The 18,041-nt window shown below is 39.8% G+C and overlaps 2 protein-coding genes across 2 annotated transcripts; both read right to left on the reverse strand.

Annotated features, from left to right (window-relative positions):
- Positions 1-556: 556 nt before the first annotated feature.
- LOC118822773 (keratin, type I cytoskeletal 18-like) lies at positions 557-7,844 on the reverse strand. The gene is made up of 6 exons (XM_036592044.1): positions 7,395-7,844; positions 4,203-4,285; positions 3,933-4,089; positions 2,169-2,333; positions 1,944-2,069; positions 557-1,867 (listed from the first exon to the last, which is right to left on the reverse strand). Exons 1-6 carry the CDS (start codon positions 7,767-7,769, stop codon positions 1,652-1,654), a joined length of 1,122 nt encoding a protein of 373 aa, XP_036447937.1. The 5' UTR covers positions 7,770-7,844; the 3' UTR covers positions 557-1,651.
- Positions 7,845-10,937: 3,093 nt separating this feature from the next.
- Positions 10,938-15,863, reverse strand: krt18a.1 (keratin 18a, tandem duplicate 1). Its single transcript, XM_036590814.1, has 7 exons — positions 15,350-15,863; positions 13,162-13,244; positions 12,864-13,020; positions 12,610-12,774; positions 12,352-12,477; positions 11,499-11,719; positions 10,938-11,387 (listed from the first exon to the last, which is right to left on the reverse strand). Exons 1-7 carry the CDS (start codon positions 15,782-15,784, stop codon positions 11,273-11,275), a joined length of 1,302 nt encoding a protein of 433 aa, XP_036446707.1. The 5' UTR covers positions 15,785-15,863; the 3' UTR covers positions 10,938-11,272.
- Between the last annotated feature and the right edge of the window lie 2,178 nt (positions 15,864-18,041).

An 18,041-nucleotide genomic window follows, 5' to 3' on the forward strand; every position in this document is an offset into this window, starting at 1 on the left:
GCTTCCACAGCAGCTTAATTTGTGTATTCACCATAATAATCTAGTGTTCAACTCTTATCTTACCATTGGATCTGTAGGACATGTAGTCATAATAATTACATTTGGACTGCCTATTTTAAAATTACAGATTCAGATTTTTATTAACAAATTTTAGAGTTAATGTAACTTGACGAACCACTAGCTTGATGTTTTCTTTTCTTTCTTATCAATACTGCAATAGTAAATCAACAATTAGCTCAAAATTAGTAAACAGTCACTACTGAAACATTTGGTTCAGTGTTATGATTCTTTTGTTAGTGACAAAATGGAATGTTCGATTATTACTTCTAATAAAACTAACATACTAAAGGTGTGAGGTTGATCAAAGCAAAAGGATTTTAGTCTGAAGTCCAAGTCAATTCAAAGTCCGAAATGTGTTTTGAGCTCCAACTTTAAACCGTCAACAATGAAACATCTACTTCCATATTTCAGCCTTGAACACTGAATGAGTTTATTTGTTCACTGTATTAAACTATGCATTGTTAACATAAAGAGTTGTTTTCATTGAAGCCACAGAAGACAGAAATATGGTCTCTTTAATTATTTTTGCAATCTTTCAAATTTGGAAAAATAAAAGAATGTGATACTGTTAAACATTTATTGTCCTTTTCTTTATGACTAACATCAAAACACTACTGAACCAGCAAGTAAATCAATATATCTGGCTCAATTATATTGTTGCTGTCTTGACAAAACCTCATATCTCTAAAATGATAACTTTACAAGACACAGATCAAACTTTCTTAACTTTGAATTCTGAAACTCTTTTTGGAGCATTTCTATTGTTCATCATTAAATCCTACCAGATTGTAAAAAATAGCTTGCATTTTAAAATTCTGTAGAAAAAAAAAGATACAACGTTTGTTTGTTCTGACAGCGATGATGGGTCATTCTCCATTTGGAGTGGGAATTTAAGTGAAAATATTTTTAATCAATTTCTTTAACATCAGAACCAAAATAACCTTAACACGTCCATTAATATTGCCTGTTATACATAAATACAAACTGGAGAGCTTAATTCCAAACGTATTTAAATACATTTTAATGTAAAATGCAACGTTTTTGTCAATTTGTCACGGGTGTTACTCCTTAATGAGGCGTTCTTATTGTTATAAATTTATTTTCCATATAAACTTAACTTGACTGTATTTATTGAAGAAATTCAATGAGAATAATCACGTCACCAAAGCTTTTTTATACACATGCACTAAAAAATATGCTTTAATATATTTTAACAGACCTCCATGAACTATTAACAAAAAATGATTCAATTGTTGGACAATAAACACAGAAATTTAACTGCTGAGATAAAAATCAATAGTGAATTATTATAATGTTTTAGGAGCTGGTCCTGCAGAAGAAGAAGACTGTGACATGGTTTCCCACTCCAAATTAAGAATGACCCATATGCAGCTATATATTTATTAAAGAAACATTGACCGCAGTGCCAGATCCTGTCTGAGACACTTAAAGTGGTGTCTTGTGATGAACAGCGATCAGTATCTATCCAATGTGTTCACATGTTGGAAGCAATAGAGAAATGAGAGAGAGTTGTTTTGTGTTCAAATGTCCTGCTTCTGTGCTAGTGGACCACCTTCCCGCTTACAAGTTATTATTGACCGTCTAAATGTCTTCTGTAGGTTTCAATCTCAGCCTCCAGCTCTCCTTTGAGATTAAGCAGAATTGAATAATCCTGCCTGTGCTTCTGGATGTTACTGCGCAGCTCTGTCAGCTCAGCCTCCAGCTGGAGGATAATGGCATTGTACTGCTCCACCTGCATGTTGCAGCGCAGCTGAGCTTCCTCAAGAGATCCCAGCAGAGAGGCTTTCTGTGTACCAGAGGAATAAAATATGAAGGCAAAGTCAGCAAAATGGAAATACAGTAGTCAAACAGACATCTCTCACCAGTCCGGCCTGAGTCTGAAGCTCAATCTCCAGAGACTGCATCTCTCTGCGCTTCTCCTGCACTTGGTTTTGAGCCTCCTTCAGTGCAGCCGTGTTCTCCGTCACCTGTACTTCTACTTCTATGATCTGCATGCAGTCACAAATAAAAATGATGCAGTTATTTTGCGCATGTTCCTCAAAAATGTATTCTGAGTTCTTTATTTCAAAAGTGGAATAAAATCGAACCTTTGATTCATGCCAGGCTTTCAGCTCCTCCTGGTTCTTCAGGGCCATCTTCTCATACTTTGCTCTCATCTCCTCCATGATCCGAGCCAGGTCCTGTCCTTTAGGAGCATCAACGTCCACCTGCACTCCTGACTGGGCAATCTGATTATGTATTTCTGTCACTTCCTAAAAAAAGATAGCAAGAACTGTTCTTATGAAGCAGTGGCTAGAACCGTTCCTTCTAACCACTGCTTTATTAAAATATTGCATTCTGCAATTCAGCTGTGCTAGCAAAGAATGCTTTCTGAAGATAATTAGTAGGGGAGAGTGGAGCGCAAACTAACAGCAGGTAAGATGTAACATGGATACTTTTAAGCAGTAGAACATGAGAGGGAGTGTTTTATTGGCGATAACACACTCCTCCAGTGTTCTATTGCTTTTATACAACAGTTAAATAAATAAAGTAATTAAGTAATAAATTAATAAACTGGGCTGTGAACGCGGCGTTTGATATGTTTTAATGTTCGCAGTTCATTCACCAAATTATAGTTCCTTAACGAGCAGCTACATCAGAGTAACGAGCTCCGCCCACTCGCTGCACAGCCGGCAGTTCGTTCTCCAGCTCCTTACACTGAATTCTGTCATCACCACTGAGCAGCTTTTCAGTCGGCAGCTGTGACAGAAGAACAGTTAAACAACCTGGAATCAGCCAGAAATGAACCCAACACCATTCGCCAAACGTGTAGTCTGATCTCCAGAGTCTGACAAAATCAGACTGAGCCATAAAACTGCTGCAATATCAAGTTCAGCTCAGTTTTGTCAGTTTTTGCCAGATCAGTATTAATGTTGTTTTGTTCCAGCCAGTCTGTAAAACATCTTACAGCCCATTTTGTTTGGCGAATGGTGTTGGGTTCATTTCTGGCTGATTCCAGGTTGTTTAGCTGTTCTTCTGTCACAGCTGCCGACTGAAAAGCTGCTCAGTGGTGATGACAGTTTGGGAATTTAGTGTCGTCTCATCTTCAGAGTCTGACCAAATCGGCTGTCGGTCAAATGTGATCTTAAAAGTGTCCATTTTCTGTTTGTGGAAAAGTAAGAAGAAAAAACGTTCAAATGGCTTGAGCACCTCCTACAGCTGTCAGAGTCGTTGCTTAGCAACGGCGTCTCAGCGGAGTGATACAGTGTTTGTGAAAAAAACGTGATGTTATGGTGAAATAACAGCACAGTTAGAACCCCTCTCAACCAATCAGCTTGCGTGGCCGGAGCTAACTGTTGTATAATATGTGCTACATCTACAACGCAAGAATAGCTCAGTCAATTTTCAGTGAAGTCCCTGCAGTTACTTAATAATACACCTTAGTATGTAATGGGAAGACTGGGATTTCACCTTATTGAATTTACTGTGTTTTCTGTGGCTTTACCAGACTTTGTAGTGACTGTTATGACTAGCCGTACTTGTGGGGTTAGTTGTAATCTTTCTACTCACATTGCTTTTGGTAGAACTGTTGATAAATTGTAGAAGCTGGAAATGCATCCATGCCAGGTTGAACCCCACTCTCCTCTAATAGTAACTATCAATTAATGACCATCAAAGAACTATCAATGAAATAACTATCAGTAAAGAATCTAAAATAAATTCTGTTACACATTTCACACTTTTTATGTCTTCTCTTTTTCATACACCTGAGTGAACAGTTCAGGTTATTATCAGGCCCTTCAGGGAAAACACAAAAATCCGAAGAGCATTACATCCCCAGAGTATAAGACCAACTTGTACTGTAAGGTCACCTGTTGATGGTTTTTCTTTAGAGAGATGAGCTGTTCAGTCAGTGTCTCGACATCATTCTCCAGGTGCAGTTGCTGCACATTAGTGTCACCCAAAAGCTTTCTCAGGTCACGGATGTCTGATTCAACACTCTGTCGAATCTGAAGCTCGTGTTCAAACCTACAGACAGAAAGCTGCAATTAGACCTTCATAAGGTTATGCAGGTGGAAATAAAGCCAGTCTACACTTCAACAAAAGTGAGCACAAAAGGGCTTTAACATCATCTTCCTCACTTAGCCTTGAAGTCATCAATAGACAGAGCACTATTGTCCATCTGCAGGGCCACCTGTGCATTGCTCAAGGTCGTCTCTCGAATCTGAAAAAAGAAATAGATTCATCATGTTGGATAAATCTGGGGATGTATTACAGAAACTTCCTATTCGTGTTACAGAAGCAAATCTGGTCTTAATTAAGAATCTCATCTTATCTTACAGCATCTTTTCCTATCTCAAGTTAGGAAATCTTAACTTTCTTGATTGAAGTCGACAATCAACTGTCGTGTCTGTTACCTAGTAACCGACCATACGCGCACAGCTGAAACGTAAACACGTAATCCAGTTAGTTAGCCAGACAGCTAACGTTAGCTACCGTTACTAAGGTAAAGAAGGTCAAACAAAACTAAAGCACGATAAACTGAGAGTTAAGAATATTGTTTCAGCGCCCCCTGCTGTATATCAGAGCATCACCGGCTCCAGTTTCCAAACGCTTTAACATTATTCCTCCTAATAAACAGACACACGTTCAGCTCTCCCCATTATTCACCACCATCACTGGAATATTGTATCTAACAAGTTTTTATCAAACATTAACACCCAAAGGTAATCAGAGGGGACAGTGGAAATCGAGTCTGCGTTTTCAGTGTGGATAAATGTGGCGTCATTATGCTGGTTATAGTGAACTGTGTTACGTATCACTGCATAAAACAATAGAAACAGACGATTAAAACTGAAGTTAAGATGCAAGGAGGTTTGTCTTAAAGTTCAGAAAATATTTAGGATATTTTTGGCAATGTTTCTGTAAAACCACTTTTTTACCTGGAAATAAGATTATAGACTTAAGAAGTGTTGTTCTTTTAACAATGATTTTGCTGATGTAATATTTTATTTACAGGTGAGTGATGTACACTTTCGAATCAAGTGGATTTAAAACTCAATGCGTCACTTTTTCAGTGCAGTACATCACAATATGTAGACCTACATGGATCATGAGTGGCGGAGGCTGGAATAGACTGAAAAAGAGAGCTGGGCCTGGACGTTTACATTTTACATTTATGGCATTTGGCAAAAACCCTTTTCCAGAGCGATTTACACAGGTAGGTGAAGGTGGTGTTGGGAGTCTTGCCCAAGGACTCTTATTGGTATAGTGTAGGGTGCTTACCCAGGTGGAGGATTGAACCCCAGTCTACAGCAAAGAAGGCAGAGGTGTTACCCACTACACTATACCAACCATAAATGGACAAAAAATGGACGAAAATGTGTTTGGCAAATGGTACTTGAAATTCGACTCTGGAACCTCTAAATTTGATAAAGAGTATACTTACAATCTTAAAGTAATAGAATGTAAAAAATATGTAAAACTGTGAGAAAAGTACCACAAATACAAATCTAGGAAAAATGTAGTTTGTGTTCTTCGGAAAACATTGAGGACGTTAACTTATAAATAATAATTATGTTCAAACGCACATAATCAGATTTGGGCCGAATGCTTTCAAAAAGTAGTGATGGCTGAATACTGAATACTGTACACACTGTCCTAAACGTTTTCAGTTATGTATTCCATTACAATAATAAAAAATATTCAGAATTAATTTAGAAAACATGAGCCACACAGGGAAAACTCTGCTGATGTAATATTTACATATAGTATATTTAATTCATACTGTGTAATATATTTAATTCATACTGTAATATTTATATGTAATATATTTAATTCATACTGTAATATTTATATGCAATATATTTAATTCATACTGTTCCTCGCTGTTATTCTTCTGTTGACACGTCTCATGAGAAATTCACTAGTTTAAATGAAGTAACAATATTCTCAACATTATTTTGGCTCTCATCACTCTCAGTCCACTGCAGCTCCCACAGTCCCACTGCTGTCTTAACTGAGCAAACAATTCACTATAACATATATCACAAAGGCACTGCAAATGCAGAAGACTCTTCTCTGGAGTAAAGGTGGTGCATAAATCGAGTAGCCACCCCCATCTCTGTCATGTAGACCGAGATTTCTTATCCTGTGCCTATTCGGTCATAAACATTACAGATGTCCTGTGGTAAACTGCCATTACACCACCTCCCCATGGAAAACTAATCCTGTCCAAATAGGGCTTAAGACGTCTAATGCATTGGAGATTAAGTTCTTGCCCTGAACACTTGTCCATGTGTCTCAACTTGAGTTTTGGACAAATTGCAAATTTTAAAATTTGAGTCCTCTTACTGAAGTAGAAAGTCGAGGGGAGCAACTCAATATGTGTGAAATTGGCTTCAAATTTGGAAAAAAAAACATGTTTAACAGTTAATATGATAAATTATTATTGCCACTCATTCTTTTAACCCCTTAAAAGGCCAAAGTTTTATTACATTCTTCTATAACCTAACAATAGCCTACCCGGTTTGCCTTGAAGTCCCTGTAGTTACTGAATAATACACCTTAGAATGGTAAACAACCTGAGTTAAACATTGTTTCTCCAAGTTTGACCCTTCTAACCAACCAGTTTCACCCTGAAGACCAGCTGCTCAAGTTGCTGCGTGATTCCAGGATTGTACTCCTCTCATTCAAATAAAGCTTTTTAAAGGCAAGGTCCAGTGAAGGCTCTCTTGATAAAAGTTAATTCCAGCTACTGCTATGGTGAATTTGTTTATCATTGAAGGACGTCAAGTCTTAAGTAAGCAAACACACCATTGATGATGACAATATCAGAAATATTAACGTTAGCACTGGAGGACGCCTTCTAGAACAGTGTAGACTGTGGAAACTATGGATAAATAATGAATCACGGAGGAGTTGGAACATGCAGTCACTGCTGCTCTCACTGGACGTCGGTAATGAAAACTGGAAAATGCCTATGCGAAGCATATAGTTCACATAATTGCCATCATGTTATACAATAATTGAAAGCAATGAATACATTCTGATAAAGCTTTCTACATCCACTTATATAGATATAATGAGAGCACTGCTTTTTAAATAGAAAAAATCTTTAGGATAAAATTTGAGGAAATAAGACAAATGTGATTAATCACAATAAAACAAACAAAAATAAGGCAACTAATCACAATTTAATATTTTAATCTAATTTAATTTTCTTTTTTTCTTAAATATATATTATTAGTAATACTTATTTCGTCTTCTCATTTAATAACTTGGTCAAAGATTTCGATCAGTCTAAATTCAGAGTTTATTGCAGACCGGAGTACCTCTTTGTGCAGCTGGGTGACGATGGCCTCGTATCGGCTGTAGTCGTGCAGTTCAGGTCCTCTCTTCTCCAGAACCTCACTGATCTGCAGCTCCAGCTTGCTGTTTGCCTGTTCCAGGGTCCTCACCTTCTCTAGATATGAGGCCAGACGATCGTTCAGGTTCTGCATGGTCACTTTCTCACTGCCCGCACCAAGTTCCACAACAGTGGATCCATAGGGGCCCTCCTGGAGAACACTTCTACTACCCGTGTTGGAGAGCTCCAAGGGAAACATATGCTTCACCACCTGAGGTGTTCCCGGTGATGCGGGACTGCTGCCCACATTTCGAGGAGAATAATGCTGTGATGTTTCTTTAACAAAAGATGCTGAATACATTGTTCTTTGAAGTGCTGAGGCTAGTTCTGCAACAGACAGGCTTTGGACTGCAGCTAGTTTTTAAACTTCACTTGTACTTGGGACATTATAAATCTTTTACTTTTATATTATCATGTACTTTGGACTCAAACTCCACCCCCAAATAACTGCAATCAAAGAAATATTGGCCTTTATTGCAAGGATGGAAAATTACTTTCACATTCCGTTTGTACTTATATGGGATTACTACAGTACTTTCATGTGTATAACTTTCATTTTACATATTATGTAGCAAAACTGACAGTTTAGTGTTCTAATTCCCTTGTGTGATGTTGATGTGTTTGTTACTCAGTGGTCTGGTGGAACCACCACATTATTGTTTATTTAAATCAATACAGCCATAGCAATTTATGTAAAAATACCAGATGTTTAAAATATCACAAGTGTCCAGCGTAGGGTTCTCCTTTAGCAGCTGTAGCCAGTCAGCAGCCTGTCCATGTTGTCCACCCTCACACACACACACACACACACACACACACTAACAGCAGGCCATGTAGGAGGAGAACAGAGTGAAGGACACAGCACCTCCACACTTTTACTCCCTGCAGGTTCACCCAACACCACATGTGTAATATAAATGTGTGGGGGGGTGAACAGAGTGAAGACACTGAAAATGGGTTATTTTATATGTTCTTCACAGAAAATGAGCAAAGACCAAGAATCTGAGGTTGAAATAATAATAAACCACATCATTTTTTCTTTTAGTGAACATTGAAAATGGGTCCCACAGACCTGAACACCACACAAGGGCTAATATGCTAATGATAACATGACACAATGCCTGTAATGTCTGTAACACTTGTTTCAGAATAAAAGTGCACTCTCTCAAAACGTTTAAACTCAACACTTGACAAAAAACTGAACTGCTTTAACTTCTGTGTCTGCAAGTCTGCTGAATTATAAACTAAATCAAAGAAGGGAAGTTCAGGGTCTGTGTAAGGGTAATGTAGGTTCAACACATTTCGACAGTACAAAACAAAGATCCACTTTCAGTTATTTAATGTCCGGTCAAAACAGCTATTAAGGATGAGTTCATTTCTCAGGAGATCTTTCTGAGGATATTAGCTATGAGATAACCCACTTGTGTAAGGAAGAGAAGGTCAAAGGTAGGTGAAAATACAGGAGTTGAGAAATTAAATTAAGTACAACATTCTCAACATTATTTTGGTTCTCACTGCCTGCTTCAGTCCACCGCTGCTCCCATAATCCCACTGTAGTCTCATGAACTATGCAAACAATTCACCATTTCCCATAACACAGTCTTGTAAATCTGACCATAACGTAGGTAGGCATGTGATTTTCAGTTGATGACAGTCAACAAAACGCCTGCACAAGTCCAGCACATTTAATTAATACCTGGCTCTTCACAGCGAAATCACTACTGTGATTTATCAGTCTAAAATCAAAGGAAATTAAATTAAAAAACAAAAGGTTCAAAGAATAATTAGAACATACAGAGAAAACGAGACAACAACAACCATGCAAGACCTGGTAGACACCAAAACTGTCACCATCAGATAAACAGTCTTCTCATCTTTCAGAGACGTGAGAAAATCAAACTCCACTCCGTCTTTTTTTCTGAAAAACGCTTAAGTGTTTCTGTCCATCCAATCCCAATTAATACCATTGATTTCAGAAGAAACTTTGGACGGGCAGGTGTCCATACACTTTTGGACACGATGTAGCTGTTTTATGTTAAGTGTTGCAGGCACTTTTCTTATGGAAATGATACAACATAGGATACATTTTCATGCATATGTGAACTGAGCACTGGGTTACAGTTAGTGGCAAACCATGACTTTTAGAGCTGGGCCTTCAGTGCAGGCCGTAAATGTCAACTCTGTGAAAGAACAACAACAAAAAAAAACCTCTATGATATTTAAACAATTGGTCTCTCCCAGAGTAAATCTAAAAGTGATCCGTTGGCTACAGTAGCAGGGTTTGCATTCAAATGATTTGCAGGTTTTAAGCACATTTCCACAAGTATGGATTGATCAGCATTAATGCCTTACCCCTACCCCCTACGACCGGACCCAGCTAGTGGTGGTGGGGAGGAAGGAGGGGAACGTCAGCAGCAGCAGATTAGGTATCATTTTAAAGACAGGTGTACCCCATGATTGGTCAGAAGTAATGGATGAATGAACGACGTAGCATTAGAGTCTTCCTGGCAGAACTTTTGCTAAAGCTTCCATATTCTGGGAAAAAAAATCCAGACTGGCCAAAAATGAACTCAAAATTACAGACTATTTTTGGTTCCCTGAAATCATTAGGTCTCCTCTGAAGACAGAGAAGACTGCTGTCATGGTGTCCCCCCTTTGGGTGGCCTGCACTGGGAACTGACTGAGTCCAGCTTTATCGCCACCCATTCGTTACCACACATACCGGCAGTTAGTTCTGAGCTCATTAAAGGTCTCAGATGTGGCCTTTATTTTGGCTTCACTCTTGTCAATTTCTATCTGCATGTCTGAGCTGTTTTTCCTTGTTATGTTATTTTTCCTGCTTGTTTTCTTTGTTTTTTTTAATTGTGATTCTTGTTTTCTGGATTCTGATCATGGACTTTCCTTGTGTGTTCCTGCCTTCCTGTGTTTTGACCCCTGCCTGCTCTGGTGACTATGAACGTTGGATTGCCCCCATTAAAGCTACTCTGCACCTGTATCCTGTCTCAACTCCCTGTCTATTACAGTTCCCCTCTGGTTACAGGGTAATTTCAGTAATGCACAGCAAGTCATTTCTCCTCTGCATGAGTGCAAATTTCTTTTGATGGAATGACTTTGATACAAAGGCCGCACGGACTTGCACGTCCTGTTCGTGCCTCTACAAGCTTTGTTTTGTAAATATTCATGCAAATAACCAAACAACTCCCCTGTCATTCCCAAGTGACCAGTACATGGCTGGGTGTGGCTATGAAACAAGAAGTTTAAAGAATTTGTTGATAACACTGTGACTTTGTCTTTAATAAAGCTTGCCTTCATATCTAAAAGTACAAGACACTTATTGTTATACTTGTTATTTCAGCTGAGCTGATTTTCACCTACACAACCCCTGACCAAAGCCCAGTTTCCTTCATAAATACACTGGAACTGCTACAAGAGAAATATAATGTCAAATAATACAACAGACACAAGAAGATACTGTTGAGGTTTATTGAAAGTGACCAGAATGGATGGATACAACACAACAGGCAAACCGTGCCAATCAGCTTGACTTCAGAATAATGGTACAACAGCATTCGAACAGGGATTCTGTGGTCTTAACTTTGTCTTGGCTTCTGTTGTCTTTGGTTTAGTACTGCTGACCATATAATCAACTAGTCCTGAAACATATTTTGAAGTTTCTATTAGTTCTGAAACACCTTGGATGCAATAAATATGTTTTTATTTCCGCACCAACAACTCTGTGGAAGGTTGTCAGTATTGGCCTGTGAGGTGTTAGTGTTGTGTTGCTGGGGGGACGCTGGTGACTGATTAGAGATTCCTCTCCTTGGTCTCTGTGCTAGAGGACACCACCTTCCCATCCACCAGGGTCTGTGTGACCGTCATTACTTTTACCCTCTTCTGCTCGTCGACGGCGTCCTCGAGCCTGAGATAGAGAGAGAAATTTCTCATGAGCTGTGAATGAGGAATGTTGAGTCAACAAATTTTGGACAATAAGGTGAACTACAAGCGCCACAAGCTTTCAAACTACACTCACTTGAAATCTCCGCCATCCAGAAGCCTTCTGTAGGTGGCGATCTCAGCCTCTAGTTTCATCTTCATGTTGAGCAGAACTTCGTACTCCTGCGTCTGCTGCTTGATGTTGTTGCGAAGCTGCATCAGCTCAGCCTCTAACTGCAGGATGATGGCGTTCAGATTCTCGATTTCAGCGTTGTAGCGCAATTCTGTGTCCCGCAATGTGCCTTCCAGTGAAGCTTTCTGTGTGAAAGAATGTACAGAATCCACGGGTAAGACAAAGAGTAGAAGATTAAGATTAAGAGACCCTTATTAATCCCACAGCAGGGAAATTTCACCTCTGGATTTTAACCCATCTGTGCAGTGAAACACCACATATGCACTAGTGAATGCATACACACTAGGGAGCAGTGAGCACATTGCCCAGAGCGAGGGGCAGCCCTATCCATGGCACCCAGGGAGCAGTTGGGGGTTAGGTGTCTTGCTCAAGGGCACTTCAGTCACATACTGTTGGCTCTGGGGATCGAACCGGCGACCTTCCGGTCACAAGGTCCGGAACCTCCAGCCCACGACTGCCCCACACTCCCTGAGTAAGTCATTTTAGATCTTGGGTAGAACTTCCACAAACTTTCAAGTTCAAACCAAGTTTTGGTGAATCAGGGGCACTTCACACTAGACCTGATGATCTGTGGTTTGGGAAGCTATTTAGATGTTTGGCTTTTGGTTATAAGCAGGTATGTTTTTTTATAGAAGCTTCTCCCTTCATCATTCATCAGCTACAAAGTATGGAACCAATCCACGACCATGTGGAACGATGTAACTTTAAAGTAAAATGAGCAAAGGAGAAGCAGAAACTAATACAAAAAGATACGCACCAGGCTCTTCTGTGACTCCAGCTCAATCTCCAGTGTCTGAAGCTGTCTGCGGAGTTCGTTGACTTCTGTTCGTGCACCCTGGAGGGCTTCTGTGTTTTGTGTGACTTGTACCTGGACTTCTTGGATCTGAAACAGGACAGCGAAATTTTAAGTTATGACGAGAAAGTTGAAAATCTGCCCAAATACAGCTCGGAGGAATAATCAACAGAATAGAACGTCTGAGCAAGAATGTCACCGACAGCTCTTTCTTAACTATACCTGTGACTCGTGCCAGGCTTTCAGCTCCTCCTGGTTCTTCTGGGCCATCTTCTCATACTTGGCTCTTATCTCCTCCATGATCTGAGCTAGGTCCTGTCCTTTAGGAGCATCAACGTCCACCTGCACTCCTGACTGGGCGACCTGGTTACGCAAGTCATTTACCTCCTATTAAGACAAAAAAAGAGAAGGTGAACTCAAGGTGAAGACTGTACCAGCTTTTATGTTTGATTTGGGGATTCTAGACTTGCGCTTACATTGTCGTGGTTCTTCTTGAGGAAGATGAGCTCCTCCTTCAGGGCCTCAATCTCACTCTCCAGGTTCATGCGGCCAATGTTGGTGTCATCGATGACCTTTCTCAGGCCACCGATGTCAGCCTCCACTGACTGGCGGATGGACAGCTCAGACTCGTACCTTTAGACAAAATAAGGGTCAGTTAAGCTTTTGGTACAGTTTAATATGTTATTAATATGAGGAATTACATGCCAAAGTTACAGAAAACTTTCATTATAATGATTTGCATATTTGTTTCTAAGCCAAAATGTGTGTACTCACTTCACCCTGAAGTCATCGGCTGCCAGGCGAGCGTTGTCGATCTGGAGCACAAGGCGGGCATTATCCACAGTGGCGTCAAAGACCTGCAACCAGTCAGGAGGCAGAAGTTAGCAAACTTGTGGCAAAGCATTAGTCAAACTTAGAGGTAAAATGTACTTCTTAAACAGAGTAAAAGTTTCAGAAAATAAACTTCTCATGCACATTTGGTCACTTTGGGGTTACTGTGCTCAGTACAGCTAAGATAAAACGTGCCAGTGCAAACTGAAACTGCTGGCTGCGATGATTTGCTGGAGCAGCAGTTATCCCTTCTGCCCTGTGGCTTTAGTTTGCTTAGATAAGAGCTGGAGAATTGCAGGTGTCAGAGTCCACGGGATAATCATTAACAAACAATGAATTCATTGGCAAAACCGGTTGATGTGTGGAAGGGAACAGTAAAGCTTGTGTTGGGGGCAGGGTGGGAGACTATATCAGCTTTTTCCTGACCTAATGTTTTGCAAAAAACATTGTAAGGCAGCATGCAAACATATCCTGGTATGATGCCAAATACCAGTAAGCTGATATTAGTTAGCTGCCATGGTGGTTTGCTAATGCCAACAGGGCGTTGGCTATGTATGGAAGGTCAGACTTACATTGACCTAAATAGATCCTTAAATATTAAACTATATAAGGTCTTTTTAATTTAATTTGTAATAATTGAATTACAGTGTAATTATTGTATAAATGCTTTTAACTACACCAGTGTGAATTCAGTGCTAATAAGTACCATCAAACAAACCTACCAAATGATTTTTATTGATTATAAGATGTTTTTATGAAACATTAGAGCTAAAGTGATCTGGTTTGTCCCTTTAAGAATCATGCAATATAACTTTATCACATGATATACTGACATACAGCTGTAAAAATGAGTATATAATGTGGCCTCATGAAAATGTTTGGGACGTGTCTTGTCCTTGCTTGACACACCTATGACAAATGTGAACTCTAGGTCCATTTAAGTGTAAAGCAGTCATTTTACCCAGGCCCTGCCTGATGAATGAGAACCATACGACTGTGACTGCAAGGTCTATTAAATACGACTTGGCCAGTTCCGCTGCCTGGAAACACAGAGGTGTGAACTTAACACTGACTTATCAGCGCTTTTATCAAATTTATGTCTCTGTATCAGCTTCCTTAAGTCAAAGATAGATAAAGATACTGTACATTGTTCTGGAAGACTCCATTAACAACTGTGTAAGATTGTGTTAACTGTTCTATAAGGTTACAGCACTTTCCCCATCGAGTTCATTGAGGCATTTGCATTAGTTAAACTCCTTATAAACTCCAGTAGTTAATGTCCTTATTTTCCCGAACTCCCTAACTCCCTCATTTCCTTCCAAGTCTCTCACAAGCTACCCCCCCCCACCCCCCACACACACACCCCAGAGTTTCCGTCCGCAGAGAATTAGAGAAACGTCTGCATGTGTGACGATGAATAAACACAGGATGGAAATGCTCATTCTCTGGAATGCAGGCCTGTAGCAGGAGTTGTGGATCCTACTGAGACCAACAGTAGTCCTTTGAATCCACCCTCCTCCTCTTTCTTTTCTACCTTTACTTGTCTTGGCAATCATATTCTGATGTAATCAACAATGAAATCCACCTGGGCTGCATTTCTTGCGTGTTTTGTATTTTTTGATCTGCAAAAAGTGGCTTTTTCTTGCTAACTCTTTTGAGAGGCACATCTTCATATGTGTAGATGTGTTGAAAAAGTAAAGAATAAGAAATAAAAGAATATTTCAAAAACACAACAGTCTGTAACACAATTTTTGAACAAAGATGTTTAGACTTGAACTTGAGTGTCATATATAAAAGATGCCACAAAACAAGACCAAATTACCGTTGAATGGTCAAAATTTAGAATGGACCCCAAGGCAGAGGTGTTTCTGATACATTCTGAGAGGCACAGTTAGTCAAAGTTAGTTATTTTTGCCCCTTAAACTCTAGTCTTATTGGTCAATTATACCTTTTAAGTACTGACATTCAAAAATTTGCTATAAAGTATTCAGCAACTACTATTAAAGTTATATTATATGGAAGTTATGTAATTATAAGTAGGAAATTGAAATAGGGGTTCACGTATGGACCGGTTTAAGAGGTCTCTATACTATATTAAAGAGTTCAGGGGTTAATATAGTTTCCCACTCACCTTCTTACGTAGGTCGTCAAGGATGGCCTGGTAGCGGCTGTAGTCATGGACATCAGGGCCTCTCTTCTCCAGGGCATCGCGGATCTGCAGCTCCAGCTTGCTGTTGGCCTTCTCCAGAGACCTGACCTTGTCCAAGTAGGAGGCCAGACGGTCGTTCAGGTTCTGCATGGCCACTTTTTCGTTGCCCATGATCTCTCCGGTGGCCCCAGTGGTGGTCACCTGGAAGGAGCTGGACACAGAAGAGGCCGGCACTCCCACGGAGCTGCGGAGGCCCGAGTAGGAGGCTGAGGAGATGCGGGCCCCTGATCCTCCGGCTCCACCGTGGATGCTGGCTGCCCGGTAAGCAGGAGCCACAGAGGTGCGCTGGATAGACACCTGGGCCAGGGGCACCTGGGATGTGGACGAACGCACAGAATACGACTGTCTGAAGCTCATGGTGGCTGAAACGAGTGAGTGAAAGAGTGAGAGAGAAACTGAATGGAACAGCCAGATGAGTTCACAGGGCAGAAAGGAGGGACACTCTCAGGCTTTATAACCCACACCGGCTTTCGTGGCCCCGCCTTCAAGCCACTCCCCCGACCAATCACATCGCTCCATGTCTTTGTGGTTTTGCACAGCTTTCAGTGACTGGAATACATTTAGACTGCTGTTCCACTGTTTTTACAAGTGTCTCCTTTTTTCCCTCCCTGTAATCAAAGTGAAAAAAATGCCCTGGGTTATTGCGGGAGCCCTTAAAACAAAGAGCCATTTCTCTTTTCTTTCTCTTTCATGCTTTAAATGTGTCTGAAACAGTCTTGATTAAAAAAGGAGAGAAGTTTGATTAAGTTTAGATCCTTGATGCTCATTTTTGTATCTGTGATTTCACTTGTTGAAGTGCTCTGTATGGAAAAGTGTAGTTTTTGTAGAGGTTTGTGTCTTCAGTGTTTGTATGTACTCTTCTATACACTCTTCACAAAGGCATAGTTTTGGTTTCAGAGGTGGGAAGTAGGGCGCAGGGAAGTTGGAGCATAACGGGTGTAAGGAAATGAGTGTAGCCCACTGATCCACCTAACAGCCGTGTGGTCTACTTCAGACAGGTTTTTAACAATAAACCCATGTTATAATTATAGACAGCTTATCTGTATTGATTATCAGGCCAATATAAACAGAAAATGCTGGATGGGATATCAGAGGAGGAAAAAGAATGAATCCGATCCAATCCTGTAACAAATCTAGCCTGAAATACAGCAGAGTGTTTCAATAGTTTGAGTGTGGTACCTTTAGACAGGTCCATATTGTGTATATACATGCATATGTATATATGTGTGTGTTTTTTTTCTTTTTGTGATGAAAAACAACACGTTTACATATATTCATTTATTCAGCCTATAGCACAAAGTTATAAGGACTGTTTCAGCTTGGACTGCTTTTTGAATGAGGCATGATGCAGTCAATCAGAACAAAGCTTGTTTACATATATTAGCTCTTAACTGTAACAAAAACATAAAGAGAGGGTGGAAAGTGCTCATGCAAAAATGAATTATGACCATTTTGGTACATAAAAGACGTTTTGGTGCGCAGGAAAGAAAAATCAGAATAAAGATCTCTGTAAAATCTCTGGAATTTCTCCTCGACAACAATAAAATCAGATGGGAGCACAAAGGAGGTTTTCGTTTAAGTCTCCTGCTGCTGAAACATCAGCAAAGGAGCCAGATTGCAATATTCATCTTTATCAAGAAAAAGACAAAGAGCTTTCTCAGTTTTCATGCTGTGATTTTTGGCAGAAATATCTCAGGCCTCATTTTTGTGCAGTATTTTTTCTCCTAAGGAATTTTAAGAGGAACTTTTTTGACACACTTGATACACATAATGAGAATCTGCATGAAGACTCCTCAGCCATCAAAGATCAACATTTGAGCAATTCAGTTCACCTCTGGGTGAAAGTGTCAGTATCAGTATTGGAAAAGAAAAAAGCAGTATGGTCATCTGGATCGTGACGACTGGGCAACGAGTGTAGACCTGCCCTATTTAACGATTTCCCGCACAACGTCTACATCAATTTGCATGGTGGGGGTGATGGGGTCGTTTCCTCATCCCATGGTGAAACTACACCTGTGCACCATTATCTTCTTGCTTTCTACTGAAATCAGTTCTCTTGCCAAATCAGAAAATCCTGGGATTTGCGTCTTTCATGCTGTCAGTTTCCTTTATTGTGCAAGTGATATCAGAAAGAAAAGTGTCTTAATCATGATAGGAAAAACTGACACACTGGTTGAGAAACTGGAGTGTGATGAAATTGGTGATTATTCAAAGCCACTGAAGCAAAACTTTCACACCTTAAGGGAGATCTAATTCAGGCTGAAACTTGCTGATCTTATCTTTCTTCTGAAATCATTTATATTAAAATGAGCCACACCTGACTCTGAATGAGACATTGATCATTGTAACATTTACTGTAGGCTTTGAAAAATCAAATCTTTTTTATTTTGGAAGTCATTCATGAATTTATCTTGGCATCTTACTCCAAATAGAACAACCTTACATGTAGCATGACCACCTATGTACAGTTTGCTTGTTCATCTTATTTTGGTTTATGTTACCTCATCTATTTGGGTGCCTCACTTCCATTTTTATCTTACCTCATTCACTATGGTTTTTATACTCTTTCCTTGTTTAACCCCTTAACATTCCAGGCTTATCACATACTAAGGCT

Source organism: Colossoma macropomum, unplaced genomic scaffold (genome assembly GCF_904425465.1).
Source record: "Colossoma macropomum unplaced genomic scaffold, Colossoma_macropomum, whole genome shotgun sequence".
Taxonomy (NCBI): Eukaryota; Metazoa; Chordata; class Actinopteri; order Characiformes; family Serrasalmidae; genus Colossoma; species Colossoma macropomum.

What these genes read in the sequence shown, in the direction of transcription:
- LOC118822773 (XM_036592044.1), bottom strand. Translation starts at nt 7,769, where the DNA reads ATGTATTCAGCATCTTTTGTTAAAGAAACATCACAGCATTATTCTCCT. An exon ending in ATTGATGACTTCAAGGCTAA is followed by an intron (nt 4,090 to 4,202) that starts GTGAGGAAGATG and finishes TTCTGTCTGTAG; the next exon opens with GTTTGAACACGAGCTTCAGA. An exon ending in AAGCCTGGCATGAATCAAAG is followed by an intron (nt 2,070 to 2,168) that starts GTTCGATTTTAT and finishes GACTGCATGCAG; the next exon opens with ATCATAGAAGTAGAAGTACA.
- krt18a.1 (XM_036590814.1), bottom strand. Translation starts at nt 15,784, where the DNA reads ATGAGCTTCAGACAGTCGTATTCTGTGCGTTCGTCCACATCCCAGGTG. An exon ending in TTGACGACCTACGTAAGAAG is followed by an intron (nt 13,245 to 15,349) that starts GTGAGTGGGAAA and finishes GACTGGTTGCAG; the next exon opens with GTCTTTGACGCCACTGTGGA. An exon ending in GCCGATGACTTCAGGGTGAA is followed by an intron (nt 13,021 to 13,161) that starts GTGAGTACACAC and finishes TTTTGTCTAAAG; the next exon opens with GTACGAGTCTGAGCTGTCCA.